The sequence below is a fragment of the Drosophila kikkawai genome, chromosome 2R (assembly GCF_030179895.1).
Source record: "Drosophila kikkawai strain 14028-0561.14 chromosome 2R, DkikHiC1v2, whole genome shotgun sequence".
Taxonomy (NCBI): domain Eukaryota; kingdom Metazoa; phylum Arthropoda; class Insecta; order Diptera; family Drosophilidae; genus Drosophila; species Drosophila kikkawai.
In genome coordinates this window covers 18,482,565-18,500,246 of record NC_091729.1, presented here as the reverse complement: position 1 = coordinate 18,500,246, position 17,682 = coordinate 18,482,565, and the positions used below count along the sequence as shown (strand labels likewise).

General features: G+C 41.8%; 1 protein-coding gene across 23 annotated transcripts in view; it reads left to right on the top strand.

The window, feature by feature from the left end:
• The window catches only part of par-1, a 33,380-nt gene that overhangs the window by 7,764 nt on the left and 7,934 nt on the right, over positions 1-17,682 (top strand). For 3 of the 23 annotated variants that reach the window (XM_070283665.1, XM_070283664.1, XM_070283670.1), the window contains 12 exons: positions 6,339-7,959; positions 8,273-8,488; positions 8,553-8,773; positions 8,846-9,127; positions 9,188-9,381; positions 10,556-10,668; positions 10,734-10,917; positions 11,311-11,434; positions 11,504-11,631; positions 11,695-11,857; positions 12,395-12,508; positions 17,550-17,663. In XM_070283665.1, the coding sequence (XP_070139766.1) occupies positions 6,532-7,959; positions 8,273-8,488; positions 8,553-8,773; positions 8,846-9,127; positions 9,188-9,381; positions 10,556-10,668; positions 10,734-10,917; positions 11,311-11,434; positions 11,504-11,631; positions 11,695-11,857; positions 12,395-12,508; positions 17,550-17,663 (3,281 nt within the window). In that variant the 5' untranslated portion in view covers positions 6,339-6,531. Of the gene's footprint in view, positions 1-1,161; positions 2,582-4,835; positions 5,025-5,549; positions 7,960-8,272; positions 8,489-8,552; positions 8,774-8,845; positions 9,128-9,187; positions 9,382-10,555; positions 10,669-10,733; positions 10,918-11,310; positions 11,435-11,503; positions 11,632-11,694; positions 11,858-12,394; positions 12,509-15,876; positions 15,966-17,539; positions 17,664-17,682 lie in introns of those variants that run through there. The other 20 variants (XM_017169611.2, XM_070283671.1, XM_070283669.1 and 17 more) reach the window with 18 other exon arrangements.

Sequence of the window (17,682 nt, the reverse complement as noted above, 5' to 3'; positions counted from 1 at the left end):
GAATGAAAAGCAAAAAAGAAAGAAAAATGAATAAATTCCTACTCACACGCACGCAAAAGCAACAGACTTTCTGCGGTGGTGTGCGTGTAAGTAACGCTTAAACAACGTAAACGAGGTAACTAGAAGAGAGGCAGAGTCAGAGTCAGCGACTTAGGCAGAGGGAGGGTGAGGGCGAGAAGGAATAACAGAAATAGCTTTTGCCCCAACGTGTGGGGCTTCATCGCGTTGTCTCTTTAACGCTGATGTTGTTTTTTTTTGCTGGTCAGCTACTATCTGTATCTGCGTTTTCGCCTTTGCAGCCATCGGGCGTGCCAAGGCTTGCGATCCACTCGCACACACATGAACAGTCGCCAGTCAAGATGGAACGCGTGTGGAACTTATCGCGAGTGTCTTATGTCCACAAAAACCACACTGGCAAATACACAACAAACCCACACAGAGACAACTGTGTAAAGTGCGATAACTGATAAGAGAGCGACAAGTGTCTGTTTCTATCTAAAACCACCCACCGAACGTCCGTTCGCCGCGAACCCACCCCCTCTTTCCACCCCCACTGTTGGTCATGTAAGCAACAAGTTTGCAAATATTCGAGATCTACAAAAAAGAATAAAAAGGGAAGGAAGAAGGAAAAGATAATCCACTGTGTATGCACAGAGAAAAAAGACTTCAGAAAATTTTGCAAACAAACCTATCTAGTTAAACTACTGAAATTCTTTTTAAAGAAATCTCGTTAAAAGCAGATTAATCGAAATCTGATCAGATAAAAAACTATGAACATGTAGTATATGTATAAATAATGGGCTATGTGGACAATAAGTTTGTCAATATTTGAGTTATACCAGCAGAAAATTTCTATATAGTATGAAAAGAAGAACATTGAGTACTGAGTTAATAGTTAAGGGGGTTTGACTTATTAATTAATTTAATCTAGTCAAACTGGATGTTGAGAAATATAAGTGTTAACTGGTTAATATGCATCCGTGAAAATCTATAAACAACCCTGACAGATGGTTAAATACACCAAATCTGATTTCTCTGTGCATTATAAACCAACCAAATGGTGTAAAAATAAATACTGATTTTTTGTGACTGTGATTGTGACTGAGCCAGTGACTTTTACTGCGACTGAGTCTTCAATGTTCGCTCATTGTGTTCTAATAGAATTTAACAAGATGGACTTTTTGGAATAAAAGCAACAAAGCTGTGCCTGAATTGTGATTGTTCCATCAAACAAACACACCAACTAAAGCAAGCCTCACCGACAGACCAAATTTATTCATACTTTTATATGCACACAACCTGCCGCGTTCAGGGCTCTCAATGTTTACTCACGTAAGTCGCGGTGAGAATTGCCAACGCGAAGACCGAGGGAATATGTGTCACAGTTTCGTTGCAACTGGGCCAATAATTCACCGATAGCACACCAACGAAATCCACCAAGAACGAGAGTTAGGACAGTCGGAACCACCCACCACCAACAGCCACCGACCAAAGTACCCTTACCCGCCGCACCATGGGCCAGACCTCCAGTCACCGGCAGATGCACTCAAGCAGCAGTGGCGGCCACAATAACAACAATAAGGAGGAGCCGCAACTGGCAGCCACACAATTCGGCAATCGGCGAACATCAACTCGCAAGTCGACAACGTCGTCGTCGTCGAAGCATTACCCCACGCTGGTGCAGCCATTGCGTAAGGACGAGCTCTCCCTATTGCGAGACTCTCTCCTGCGCAATGGCAGCATAATGCGCAAGAATCCGGAGCGGCGGCCGGTTACGATCAGCGAGCTGAAGCCGGCGGCTGCTCCTGGTCAGGGGGCCAGTGGAAGCGCCTTACCCACAACCACCGAGGAGGCGGCGGGAAGTAGCACCACTAGTACCACCCAGCTGATGGCCTTCCAGCTTCGGGTAGATCGCAGTGCCAAGACTGACGACCTGGCCGCCGATTCCTCCTCTGTGGGGGCTCCGGCCAAGGAGGGACGTAACGAATTCTACATTGTGGGTGATGGTTATCATCGCACGGATCACTGCTATTACCGCAGTCCGAACGGAGATTTCCACAAGCTTCCATCCGATTCATTTCACAAAATGTCGGAGGGATGTTTCGTCCGCATGGCGGATGGAGTGTTCCGTAGGCTGGAGGTGCCCACTAAGGCTCAGATATCGCGAAGGTCTTCCAGAGCAGAGGAAATCGGCGATGCTGCTAGTCACGCGAACGGGAGTGCAGCCACCAATGTGAAGAGCCAGCTGATGAGATTTTTGAAGCGCTCTAAGAGTCACACGCCTGCCACTATTGCCAAGCTGCAGAAGGAGAAGGAAGAGGCACGGGCGGAACGGAAACAGCGACTTTCAAACGCCATGCGTCAGAAAAACCTTGCGGCCACGAATGCAGCATCTGCGGCAGGAAATTCATCCTACGGCACAGCTACAGGTGGCGGTGGTGGTACTGTCAGCAGTCGGAACAACAAGATCGTGGTGACGATGATCGAAAATGGCGGCCTGCCTATTGTGGCCACCAGCAAAGCTGAGAGGCCCAAAGCCAAGGAGACCACATCATCCAGTGAAAAGGCGCGAACCTCAAGGGTACGTATCTATGGTCATGGGTGGAATATGGATAAAAGGGGGCTTTATACTACAGATATAAAAATATAATGAAAAGTAGGGTTTTATTGAAGCTGACGAAAAGTGAAAAACCCTTGAACTTGTTGACTATGTGGTTTGAGCTTCAGGGCTATATTTGTTGTGATTTAGCTCCCCTTAAGAGTCATAAAGCTTGTCGGTCCCCACACCTTTTTCTGAATGTTGTCAAGTTTGCCATCTCTTTCACCTCACCACCTTTTTCATTCAATCTAATCGTAATCGCTGTTTTGTTGTTGTTTTGCATACCACAAAGTGTCTGTATCTGTTACGGTTTTGGTTTGTGTTCCACAATCAAAAGATTTACGATTCGTTTATTGACATTTCTATTATTTTGATTACGGATTTTGTTCTATTTCAGATTTTTGTTACCCCACACATTGATTCTCCATAATCCATACGGAAACTAATAATTTTCAGTCCTATAGCTTAACCTTCCATTACAGGACCTAATAATGTTATATTATTAGGTTTAAGGATTAGATTTAGGTGTAAATAATTGCCGTACGGTTAAAGAAACGGTCGCACTTTAGTGGGGACGACACGTTCACTGTCACTGTACAAGCGAAACTTGGAGCTGTATCTCTCTAATGTTTTTGTTTGGACTTGAAAGGCTTGACTGAAATCTCGTTGTCTTGTTTTAATATAGATTAAGCTGCAAGTTATTCAATTAGCTCAATTAATACGGACACGTCCGAGCGGCTCGGCTGCTAGATACCTCGTCCTATCTAATTGAACCCAACTTGACATGCCTGGTTGAATACAGAATGATCCAATAAGCATATTAGACATTTTCTGTTATTTTATAGCAACAATAGTTTCCCGGTTTGCCACTTTATTTGTTTCCTCATATGCAACTTGTTAATGTGTCTTAGGTCCTGTTGCATCACAATTTTAGCTATTTGTTTTATTAACGAATTCCATTATATCGCATCGTATATTCCACATAAACACATAGCCCAGTTCTCTTTTCATCCGGACCTAGAATTCAGTTACTGGACTAATTGCAAATAAACAAGATAAAAGACGGGTTTTTTATAGAAAAACTTGTTCTCCATCTGATGACACATCTATTAGGAAGTGAATGCAAATTCTTTCAAACTTTCGTTGCCGTCCAATTGTTGTTCTTACGATTAGCGATGTCAAAAGTAGTAGTATCTTTTTGGGTTTTGGTAGAATGCAAATACTAAGCTTTCCTATTATCATCAATCATTGACAATTAAATTCAGCAGAAAAATATAATTTGTTTGTACACTTGGGAACGACATTGGGCATTTATTTTTTTAAAGAGAACCTTTGTGAAATGTTGTGCTTTTAAAGATATTTAAAGACCCCTTCTATACCAAATAGACTTACGTAAACGAAAGTAAACCTTATTTGTGATTAAAGCTTATATTTTTTGTATGTGTGCTTAGAGGGATATTTTTAGGAAATTTTTCTTGGTAGATAACTAAAGTTTTGCTTGTTCAGGTATTTCTTTGTCTATGTGTATTTCCTTTCCTAAGTTTAAGAGATAACCCAAGTGTCTTGATCGCTATAACTCGAACTAAATTGGCGATTTCTGTAGCCTGACTTGTTAAGTTCGAAATCTATATTGGATTCACTGCACATAAGAGTGTTTTCCTTTCAGAATTTACAATATTCTGGACAACATTTGTTATTTTGAAAAACTCCTTCTTGATAGTACATTGCCCTGATGTACCTGGTCTTATTGCGCTTAAAAGGAAGATGTTTCCAATAATCTAATAGAACGTGTTTTTCCTTTTCTGATTTTAAGAGATAACAGCCGATGAGTCCGATCGCTATATTATAGAGATACAAAGAGGAAGAAGCGCTTTGCGTAACCCAGGGAACCCGTGTATTGCGCACATGCGCACTCTGCTAATCTGTGGCAGCAAACACAGTTAACACAGTTCCTTCCCAGCGTTACGCTCAGGTGATATCAGTGGAACTCACACATACAGGCACACCTCCGCGTTCGTAAATCAGCGCTCCAAATGGGGCTGCTCTTTTGTGGGAGAATAGATGCACAGATACTTGACTTGGTAGTGGTTCTCCATACTGGTGGAGAGAGAGATCTGCCCACTGATCGTGTGGGGCTATGTGTGTATTAAGGCCGACGGCTCAGCTACCGCCGCTGCCGCAGTCGCAGTCGACGCCAACGTCACTGATTCCGTGCCTTGGAGTACTCGCCCGCTCTCGCTCTCCGGCACTCCAGTTCCAGTTGCTGAGTTGCTGAGTTGCTTCTGCTTCTGCTGCTGACGCCGCTGCTGGTGCTAGTGCTGCTCTGGTGTGGCCAAGTGGCTCTTTGGCTGCTGAGCTGTTGCTTGCCGTATATTTTGTGTCTTCTGTGTGTTTTCCGTGTGTGTTGTTGTTTCCCTTCGCAGAAGTCAGTATAGTGGTGGTTTACGTCAGAGTTACAGAGCAAAGGAGCAGGCTATAATTCGATACAGCGAGTGCGAAAAGTTGCGAAAGCCGCGTGCCTCCGATAAGATAAGCGCGGCTAAAGAACTCCTACCAACCAACCGAGCGAGCGACTGACGAAACGAACCTTTAATAATCGGGATTTGCGCGAAATGTGATTTTTTTTATTGTCAAAGTCAAAGTGAAAAAGCAAAACCCATACACTGAAGCACAAAATATATATAACCTAACTGTTTTCAGCAGTGAAAAAGTCGGCTCAATTGTCTAAAAGTAGTTCATTTGCTTTCGTGTGAGCTGTGTTTGTGTGTGAGAAACCAGCTGTGGTTGTGTGTGTGCGTGTGCATTGGAGCTTTTCGCTTTGCTCACTGAACCAGCGACGAAGAAAAAACTAAAAAAAAGCGTTAAAAACTAACGAACGTACATATTTCCAGATACTTGTGTAGATCTCCGCCACAGTGTAACTATTTAGACAGTAATTAAAGCAACAAAGGAAAATAGCGAAAAGGCAAATGAATCATAAAAACGAAAAAAAGAGCTTGGCAGTGTTATGGGTAGGAGGAAGGGGGGGAAAGCAAGAAAAGCGTGACACACGAGTGCGAGGGGGAGCGAGAGAGTGAGCAAGCGAGAGCATCTCAGCTGGGCTTGTGCAACAGCAGCAGCAGCAGAGAGCGAGAGAAAACAAACACACTTACGCACACACACTAACTCGCTCACCTCGCACAGGTGTGTGCGTGTAGGTGCCCGACTCTCTGGCTCTCTCCCGTCTCCTTGTCCTCCTCCACACCTCTCTGCCCGTTTTGGGGAGTGTGTAGGTATAGCTCTCCCTCTCGCTCCCGCACGTTGCTGTGTGTTTATTTCAGTGTCACCGGGGAGACAGATTAGCTCTTGTCCGCCTGTTGTCGTAAATATAACGCACACACTGGCACAGTCAACATACATACATGCATACATTTATATAAATGGAAGTTGGTGCTGCCTGTGCTGGCTGTGTGTTTAATTCATTTTCGAGGTTTTAATGCGCAACAACTGCGACTAGGAGACAAAAAAATATATAATAAAAAAAAAAAAACAAACAAAAGCTCCGTTGAGAATTTAGAAAGCCAAATGTAAACACACACGCAGCTGTGTGAGTGTAGGTGTAGGTGTGTTGCATTGCGTTGTACTTCCGAAAACTAAAAAAAAGAACAAACCCGGGTCGTTAGCAAAGCAAAATCTTAAGCCGCCACACACGCTCGCACACAAAGTCCATTCAATAATTTTCCAAAAACTAAACTTCCAGTGTAAGAACAATAAACAGAAAGCAAAAAGAAAAAGAAAAAGTTGCGATCTCTCCGAGCAACAAGTACTGGTGCACTAATACAAACACGCGCGCGAAGAAGATAGTGCCACGACAAAAGAGAAAGAAAACAGAAAAGGAGCAGCAGCTTAAAGAGAGAGAAACCAAAGCCGAAAGTTAAACGGAGAGGAGCGCAATGGAGGCCACCGGCAGCACCACGACACCGGACTTGAATCGCGGCGATGCCACCAGGAAGAGTGTCCGCCTGTATGCCGCCCGCAAGGGGGCGGCACCGGCGCCGCCCAAGCTCAGCGTTGCAACCCCCTCCAGTTCCGCCAGCAACCAAACTAATAATAATAATAACAATATAAGCAGCAGTGACAACTTGCCAGCAACGGAAGTGGAGCAAACATATCTTGCCACCAAGGATCTCGGATCCCTCGCAATCGCCGATGATGAAAGCGTTGTGGAGCTACGCCGACGAGAAGTGAAGGCTGCTCCGCTGCCCCGAATAGCAGTGTCCGCCCTCCCCACGCTTCAGCCCCATCCGCAGCCCAGGGCCCCGGAACGCCAACAGAAGCTTCCGGCGCCGCGCAACCTGCTGTCCACCGAGGACGATGCCGGGGTATCCTTTGCCCTCGGCTCCATCGAGAAGCACATCCACAACGTGGAGGAGAGCTTTAAGCAGCATCAACAGCAGCAGCAAAACTCCCAATCCTCGATGGACGTAATGAAGATGGAAATAAAGCGCAAGCAGAGCAAGCGTTATGGCGAAACAGAGAACCTGCTACGGCCGGGCATCAGTGACATGTCCTCGGAGAATGATTTCCAGTATTTGGGCGGCCGCAGAGCCGGCGAACTGGACGAAAGCAATGAGCTGATGCTCTCGGAATTCCAGCGCGGCAGCGACGGTCGCAGTTCAATTGGTGCCTACTCCAAGAACTCGGCGGCAGCATCCAGCGGCGCGAACGCTGTAAAGGCTAAGCTGGCACGCACAGCCTCCGATACCAAAAACAATGATACCGTGCTGGCCATGCGAGCCACTCTCAAGCAAAAACAGCACATCCAGGACGAGAAGCAGCCGGCGGTGTGGCGGCCAGCAGGCACCGCGCCCACTCCGGCGGCCCGAAGTTCCTTCACCACATCCAACTCCTCAGCTGTCTCCGGGTCAGCTAGTCGCGGAGGCAGTAGTAACAGTGTGGTGGACGGTGTGGCTCCATCCAAAGTGACAGCCACAACCATTTCGGCGGCCAAACGACGAGAGGAGAATCTGCGGCAATTTGAAGCTTTGCTGGCACAAAAGTCCTCCCACCGACAGGCTTCCTCAGGAGGAGGAGGATCAGGCGCATCGGGCGCGGCCAGCTCTAAGCGCCGTTCAGAGCGACCAATTGTGGCGCCCATTCCGCCGTATAACTCCAGCCGGACAGAGCATGTTACGACCAGCAGCTCTGCCAGTAGCTCAGCCAGAGCTAGCGCGGATCACAGATCCACTGAGACGCATGGTTCGGGATCTGGGTCTGGGTCTGGGGCTGCTGCCCCGCCGCCGGTGGGACACCATCGTAGTAGCCACGCTCCCAGTGCGGTGACGAACCGCAGCAATGTATACAGCAACCATGTTGCACAGGTAAAAATGAAGCATCTAGGGAGGTATTTCAATTAAAAATAAAATAAACTAATTATACGACGGTTTACAGGAATTCCTGTACAATTTCTAGGAGTATAAATTGTTATTCTTAAAATTTTAATAATTTAAAAGTAGTAAAAAGTCACAACAATAACCCTAAGTAAAAACGTACAAATTTAAAGTGAACAAGATTTTTATCCCCTTCTTCTAGAAACACTTTATTCTTCAATTAAGACCTTTAATGGGGAAAAATAGTTATTGTTACACTTGAAAAAATACATTTACTTATGGTTTACTTGCCTTATTATTACAGGGTTCGCCCAACATGCAGATGCGGAGTAGTGCTCCTATGCGATGGCGTGCTACGGAGGAACACATTGGCAAATACAAACTCATCAAGACGATTGGCAAGGGCAACTTTGCCAAGGTGAAACTGGCTAAGCACCTGCCCACCGGCAAGGAGGTGGCCATCAAGATAATTGACAAGACCCAACTCAATCCTGGGTCACTTCAGAAACTCTTCAGGGAGGTTAGTTTTTATCAATTAATATTTATAGACCAGTGGGACTAACCCCATTACCCACCGATCACAGGTTAGGATAATGAAGATGCTGGATCACCCCAACATAGTTAAATTGTTCCAAGTAATAGAAACGGAGAAGACGCTTTATCTGATCATGGAGTATGCGTCTGGTGGCGAAGTTTTCGACTATCTGGTTCTACACGGACGCATGAAGGAGAAGGAGGCACGCGTTAAGTTTCGACAAATTGTCTCAGCTGTGCAATACTGTCATCAAAAGAGAATAATACACAGGTACGCATTTGGAATACGTCTTAATACGATCATTTAAATTTGATATAATATATTAATATCTTCTCCAAACAGGGACTTAAAAGCTGAAAACCTTTTGCTGGACAGCGAACTAAACATTAAAATCGCAGACTTTGGCTTTTCAAACGAATTCACGCCCGGCTCCAAGCTGGACACGTTCTGTGGCAGTCCACCGTACGCGGCCCCAGAATTGTTTCAGGGAAAGAAGTACGATGGTCCCGAGGTTGATGTTTGGTCGCTGGGTGTCATCCTGTATACGTTAGTGAGCGGTTCCCTCCCCTTTGACGGCTCCACATTGAGGGAGCTGCGCGAGCGTGTGCTCAGAGGCAAATATAGGTGAGTGGGCTGTGATCCTCCGGTGAATTCTAACCTAAAGTTGCATATATATTCTTGCAGAATTCCCTTCTATATGTCAACTGACTGCGAAAACTTGCTCCGAAAATTCTTAGTACTGAATCCCGCAAAGCGTGCTAGTCTGGAAACAATCATGGGCGACAAGTGGATGAACATGGGGTTTGAGGAGGACGAACTCAAGCCCTACATTGAGCCCAAGGCCGATTTAGCCGATCCCAAGCGGATAGGTAAGACGGGTACTGTATACGAAATTCATTACTAATATTATTAACAGAATTGTGTGTGGAATGGAGTGTTCTGCCTGCCAATTGCTTCCTCTGTTCTCTTACCTCTTGTATTTGCTATGTAATCTTACTAATATTTTTGTGTCAAACTCTTTATTCTATATCGAAATGCTATTGTTTTGATTTTGTAGTCAATTGCTGTTGTTCTTTGCCCGGGACTCTCCCGTGTTTTTTTTATCCTTTTAAATATATGTATATGCCATCATGGTTTTTCGTTTTGTAAATTCTCACACATAGCTGCGGGGTCACAAACCGGTGTCAAGAATTCGCTCTCGATACGGCGTAGTGCATACAACTTGATGTTGATGGTGAATTTTCTGATCGACGAGCGGAAGGTGCCGCGGCCATCGTCACGGCCAATGCCACCCAAAAATGTATGCAATCATCCCGTGAATGTAGTGAAACACTCGAAACTTTCGCTGCGCAGAGAGCATTCCGCATTAACCCAAAACTACTCTCTGTTCTCTTTCTCACTTTCTGTCCGCAAAACAATCAAACAGAATGTCCTGGAAGAGACGTCGTCGTCAGATAGCCAACCGCCGGTTCAAGAGATCGGATGAAATATTGAATAAACCACGTTAAATCTTGTACAGCCAGCCAAAGGGAAAATTGAAATTTATTTTTCTTTTCTTTTCTTTTGTGTACTTTGGTTTTTGTATTGTGTTAGTCGTTGTTGCCACTGTGAATTACCATCTGTATCTGCACACGCTGTGAAAAAGAGAAATAAATTGTGTTCTCTGCGAAAATGCTACTTTACTTCAATTCAATTTACGTCGACAAACGCGGTCTCGCTCAAAAATAGGCTGAAAATTGCATCCGGTTTGGGTCCTGCCACGGCGGTGTATAGTTTTCATTTCGTTAGCTGCATGGCCATATTTAAAATAATACATAATTTCTAGTTTTTTAACCCAATTGTTCAGTTGTTGAAGGCCAAGAAAATACACACAATTCCGGCTACTCCAATTATCGGCGATCTGTTATTAGCCAAAAACATAATATAATGTATCTGTAATGAATTTGCATGCGCTATCTAAATGTACTAAAATTGTTTCGGAGTTTGTCCTGAAATCCACCTACAACAACTCACACCCAATCTGTTTTGTAATTTCCGCATCGCGATGCTCAGAAGCTCTAGTCGCGATGGGCTACAATCGGCAGGATATCGAGGCTTCGCTCTCGCAGGTGCGCTACGACGACGTGTTCGCCACGTATTTGCTGCTGGGACGTAAGAGCACGGACGTAAGTACAACGAGAGTACAATTCAGGTCGTGTGCTAAAGAAGAGTTTTTCTCCTCAAACTGCAGCCGGAAAGTGATGGATCGCGGTCTGGCTCGTCGCTATCACTGCGCAACATCTCGGGCAACGATGCAGGCGCCAACGCTGGCAGTGCGAGTGTGCAGAGTCCCACGCATCGGGGTGTCCACCGGAGCATATCGGCGTCCAGCACGAAGCCTAGTCGCCGAGCCTCGTCCGGTGCGGAAACATTGCGTAAGTCCCATTTTTTGGGGCTAACGATCTATAATTTATTTTTTGTGCCGTAGAAGCTCTCTTAGTCTGACTTTCATATTTCAATATTTTCAAATTTAATTAATATTTTGACAAGAAACTAACCAAGTGAATGTTTAGGACATAACGCTGTAAAGACATTACTCACTCGTTTTTTATGGACCTACTGACAGCTCAAATCGTAAAATTCTCTTTCAAAAATCGTTGTAATCTGTGATCACGTACTCTTAACCTGCTCGTTTCTATATGAAAGTTGTCTGTCAAGGAAGAAAGTCTATATGTTTGGATAAAATAATGCAAAGGAGAGCTTTTACAGTTGCTTAATGTCATTGTCACTGTCATCATGTATTCTAATGATTTAATATTTATTTACAGGCGTTGGACCTACAAACGCTACAGCAACTGTGGCTGCGGCGGCGGCAGCTGGCGGAGGCGTCGGTTCTGTAAATCCAAGCAATAATTACAATGCTGCAGGATCAGCAGCGGATCGAGCGTCAGTGTAAGAGAAGCACCTGCTTACTAGCATGAGAAAACAAAAGTTATTAATTTCTATTCCCCCTTTGGATAGTGGCAGCAACTTTAAGCGTCAGAATACAATCGATTCGGCTACGATTAAAGAGAACACAGCGCGACTTGCCGCACAAAATCAGAGACCCGCTTCGGCCACCCAAAAGATGCTCACCACGGCAGACACAAGTAAGGGCATAAAAAGATTATCGAATGCGGCATATTTTGAACATATTTTTGATTTCCTTACAGCATTGAACAGTCCCGCCAAGCCGCGAACGGCAACGAAGTACGACCCGACGAACGGCAATCGCACAGTTAGCGGCACCAGTGGCATCATTCCACGCCGCTCCACCACGCTGTATGAAAAGACTTCGTCGACGGAGAAAACCAATGTTATTCCTGCAGAGACAAAGTACGTGAGAGTTGAGCTGGTTATAAAGCATATACCCGTTACCCCTATAATGTAGTTATAGTTATACAAAATCCCCGGTTATTGTTTGCATCACATTACCCGTTTTGGCAGAGGCTTATTTAGTTGTTCAGTCAGTTGGTAGCTGAGACGCAAGCCTGTCACCTTATCGTTTTTCTTTGCCTTTGGTTTGCACTTGAATTGGATCTGTTCCTGATCTGATCCTGAGGTTAGAAAGCATCTAGTCGACGCAGCACTACTCCCATCAATACAGAGATGTAGAGAGGAGATCGTCTGAAGGGGGTAAAAAACGACATTATATTGTATATATATACATAGTTAGTCACGCACAGTTCAATTCACTTTTTGGTTGCCGTGTGCTGTTTGGCACATTCGAAAAATTAATTCATTTTATTTATACATTTCAATTTCATTTGGGTTCTAAAACTCTTAAAATCTTAAAACCAAAAACAATGCCATATTTACGAATACGATTCTACCAATTTTTCGGCCCAAAACTTGAAACATGCACATTTCCAGCAGTGGATCGGCAGCTCCCGCTGGGAAGGGTCATACCAAAAGCGCGTCTGTATCGAGTCCTCGCCCCTCTGCGGACGGATGCGTCTCGGTCTCGAATGACCCGCTCGGAACGAGGTATACACTTGAGTAATTTAACCAAAAAAACGCAAAACAACTAAACAAAACAAAATTTTGTTATTTTTTTTTTTAATTACTAGATTGTTTTTTCAAGTTCCACTGCTTTTGTTTCAGTTTCTTGTATTTTATAATTTTTAAACAATTGGCTGGCATTTTATTTGTTTTTGGGCGAATTATTGTGCATTTCGGCGGCAATCATTTCAACAAATCATCTCCATAAACCATTAATTCAAATAACCATAAGTCTCAACAGCATCATACAACATAACATAAGTAATTACTATTCATCAGACCTTCGATTTTATTCCTTTTGATAATTCAAATGCCTAGAAATTCAGATGTAGAGAATTTTAGCTATTTGGTGTTATTCAAAACATTTTTACTTTCAACAAAAACTTTTGTAGCCTCATAATATATTGCTATTTCATAGGTTAAGCTTTAAAAGAAGGTACTACCAATTACTTTATGATTTAAAATAATTTAAAAACTTGCTGAAAAATGAAATGTTTTAAACAATGTAGAATTTTTCTTGCTGTGCGTGATATTGACAGTTTGGATAACTACAAATGCGAGCTACGTTAGACCTTTTTAGGCTAGAATGATCAGCATTGGTTAGGTATATAATATTAAGTCTCAATTCTTATAGAGTCCAGCCTTGATTATAGCCAGAGTTCGTAAGGTACTTATTTCACTAAAATGTTTGTACCATTTATAAACGGCAACATTACTTTTACAAGCTCTGGTTATACACTCTATATATATACAATCTTATTTATATATATTTAACTCAGTATTTATAAGAACTTTAGGTATATCTCGTTTGAATTTGATTATTGTTCTATACTCTACTATTAGTTTAACAGTGCGTTGTTGGCCTTTTCCTAGTTTCGTTCTATTCGTATTTAATTTTTGTTGTATATTTATCTATATATTTATCCAAGATGTATTCTTAACGACCTAACAACAATTTGATCAATTGAATAATGTAAATTTCTTATCTTTTCATGTTTTTTACAAATATTTGAACATTGTCTGTTTACAAACAAAAAAAAAACACAAAAAAAATGTCTAATTTTGATAACTACTACTACACTACCACATATGTACATCCATATTCTTTGTGGCGTTCTATATATCCGCAACTACAAATAACACCACCACCACCAACCACCTACGAAATCTGAATCTGCAACAACCAACCTCCTTCGTCTTCCTATCGACGCTCGCTCAATTATTGTACTACTCTACTATTACTACCCTTTCGATCGTATGCAAATTGAAAACCTGAACAATAATCCAACAATATGCAACAATTATTGCAAACAATATTGAATCGACAAACCACGCAACAATCCGATTTGAAAATGCCAAATGCAAAAACAATCAAATGAATGTGGTTTGAAACAAATTCAATTTGGATTCAAACGAATCGAACAAATTTGGTGAGTGAAAATGCAATATATTACGTTAAGAGATATTTTGTTGTGCCTCATTACACCAAGGGTCGTGGGCGTGTCCAATAACAACAAACAATAATTGCAATGGCAACGCTTGCAACTATTGCTAGAGTGTAAACACTAGATTCCCATTTGATTTCCATTAACTTGATGGCTTGCTTTTATTTATTGCTCAATCGTATTTTGACCTTGTTTTTTTGGGTCTGAACACCCAAAGCGACGAACACGACCCTTTCCATACACAGATATGTATCTTGCTTAAGTATGTGCTACTACTACTACTACAAATAGCGTACGGTTTGGGTTTAATTTTCCTAATTTGGTTCGCCTATTTTTGCATATATTTTGTAATTCATTTGAATGAAATTCAATTGGCGGCGATGCCAAGATATTGCCATACATATGCTCGAGTTAGTTTCGAGTACCGGATCTACATCCAACGTACAGTGAATAGTTTTTTATTTCGTATTCTCATATTGGGAAGAGTCCAAACAGTCACGCAACTAAGCGATACAAGTTTCTTAAATATAATAAGAACTCTCATCATTTTGTTTGTTTCCCCATGCATGCATGTCTGTCTCTGTCAGTAAAACTATATTGACTCCATCGCCAGTAAAATTGAATTTTCTCCATAATAATTGTGTGTGTTTACTTCGTTTACTTTCACTAATGTGTTAAATGCCTACCTAATTTTACAAATTCTATTCGATATAGTTTGTTTCTGTGCCGCTGCTGTAACTTTTTGTACCTCTCTCTTTCTCTGAACATGATTACCATTTGCTCTCCAATGTACGACTAACAAGTATAACACTTTCAAATTAATAACTCCTATTCTTTTCCACGATCACCGGGTATCGTAGCGTAATATCCCAGGATATGTGCCCTAGACGCGACCTAAATATAATTATAGATACAACGAATTTGCTCCATTTGAAGTACCATAGTCTTGTAATATGTGGAATCTCGAGTGGCTAGCTTGAACGCATGAACCATCATCACATAGAACGCTTTAATGTAGACCGATGGATCGAACCTTCTATCTTATGCCGAGCTTTCCAATATAAACTATATATAATCGAACTCTCTACATTCTTGCTATGTTCTCATGTTCATAAATGCCAAAAAACCAAAGAGTTGAAGTTGGCCGTATCCGATTTTATTTATAAGAAAACGTATTTTTAAGTGCTTGTCTTTTTAAGAAAATTTACATGATCTATTTTTATTTTTTTCTTTTCATTTTGTTTATGTCTGCGACGTGATCGATAAAACAATATATACAAACAAAACCATAAACCCTTGGTTACCGTCATCAATTTGTCACATCAATCGAACAAAATGCTTGATTCGCGCTGCTCTGACCATCTACACACCCGCCTGCCGCCATTCTGCATATAAAACCCAAAAATCAACCCAAAACCGATCTTGAATTGAATTACGAAATATGAACACACAATTATCCAAATATCCACCAATTGGCAAATGACGCAACATACGGGTAACGCACATATTGAATCTCCGAAACCCGAAAACCAACAAATTCGATTCAATTCGATTCGAACCGATTCGATTTGATGATGATGACCCAACACAACTGTCATTACTCATGCTATTTACCTCAACATTACAACACCATCATCACCATTATAACATGTGACGAACGTTCGAACGATTACACATTGATTACCAAACAAAAACTAAAACAAACAACAAAATCAAACAAATATTTAATGGAAAACAAACAAATCAAACAACAAACTTATATACTGATAAAAACATATTCGTTTCCCGAAATGCGATTCATTGGATTTGAATGTACTCTCTCTCTATCTCCGACGAACTGATTCGATACTGATTTGATTTCCATTCCATACGTATGTGTGTATATGTATTGTTCTTGTACATATATAGTCTGTTCGATCGACTTAGAATGGCATCGGCTGTTAAATCAAGCAGACACTTTCCAAGGAATGTTCCATCACGTTCAACCTTTCACTCTGGTGAGTTTTCTGTTCACTTATTTTTATTAGTTTTAATAATAATAATTTAATTTTATCCACACCAACCACACCACCCGCCCGCCCACTCGTCCCCAAAAACTAAAAACCCCACAAAACCATCCCAAAAACTAGGCTAAAGCCATTCCATAAATGTTAGATGTTACCGCGTTATCGAGTGTGTTTCTTCTTTATTTTATTTTCAATAACTTGAAAACAATCTCCCGCCTCATGCTGCATCCGATAATCCCAACAATTATGTCCCAACGCACTGCACCCTTCTCCCGCCATCCATATTGCATACCCCAATCGCGCCTCAATTATGATTTTTAAGTTTCTCAAGCGAGATTAGTTTCTTAATCCGTTCAATCAACTCGATCGATCCATTTAGCTGAATGTTACTTTCTGTTGTTGTACATCGCATCGCTTATGATTTCCGCGATCTAATGCTGCACCCACTCCATGCACGTTTGTCTCAGTGGTCACGTAGTACTCGGTGTACTTCGATCCGATACCGAATGTTCTGCCTGTAAATATATCAATGTATGTTTTGGAAATACGGATGGAAAACTATTCATAGCGACCAAAATTGCTCAACCGATACAAAACTGACACATTTTGTTTGTCCACATTCAGCTATCGCGATTCTACAAAAAAAAAAAAAAAAAATAATGAATAATATGGAAACAACAGAACGTTAAAGCGCAAAATCATAGCGTGTGTCCATTGGACAAAGTGCAATGTGATTATCAGTAGGAGGTACCCCTAATCTGTAGAGTATGTGGCTATTTATAGAGTATCACTACGTTTATGTGCCGTAAGTCTGTGTATTTCATTTTAAATTTATTAGGTTAATTCTGAAATTTGTTAGAATTCAGTGGTTTTATGGAAAATGTAGAAATGATGATAAAGATTTAGAAATTATAAGGGAGTGGGTTTTAAAGTTGCCTATTTTTGTGATAATCGATCAAAAAATAAAATATCCATTCAAATACCCACAATCAACTTTCCAAAGCTCAACGATACACTTACTTAGATCGTCTTTAAAAATAAGAAAAGGTAAAAAAAATAAAATTTGGAATATCCCAGGTTAAAAATAAGGTTTGATAATAAATAAACAGTTGAGGTGAGTGTAAAAAGGATAGAGATATGGGATTGTAAGCTATATAGTCTTATAAACTCCCTGTTTATAGTCTTATAAACTCCCTGTTTATCATCCCATTGTACTAAAATTTCTTACGATATATCTACAGACTTTATGTCTCTTTTTATCAGTTTTATACGTTTCTTTGAAACCACTGATTACTTTTTTAGGCATTTTATCGTATTAAAAATATACTTAATATATTGCAAACAGCAGGCATATAGACGTGGTAGATATCACATTGCACTTTGCGCCAAGCAATGGCGTACTATTTACAAACTCTTATAGTATTTGAATATAAATGTACTCTAGTTTTTAATGATACAGAAAAAGAAAACCCAGTCAGTTTGTAGATTGTGTGTTTGTGTACACGTCATCACGTGCTGCTACATAGGCAATGCGATTCTAACAATAATATTATTACCCTTCTTAGGTCAAACCAGAGGACGAAACAACACAGCGTTGGAATACTCGGGCACAAGCGGTGCCTCCGGCGACTCCTCCCATCCGGGTCGCATGAGCTTCTTCTCCAAACTCTCCTCACGTTTTAGCAAACGGTAAGTAGTCCCAGTCAAA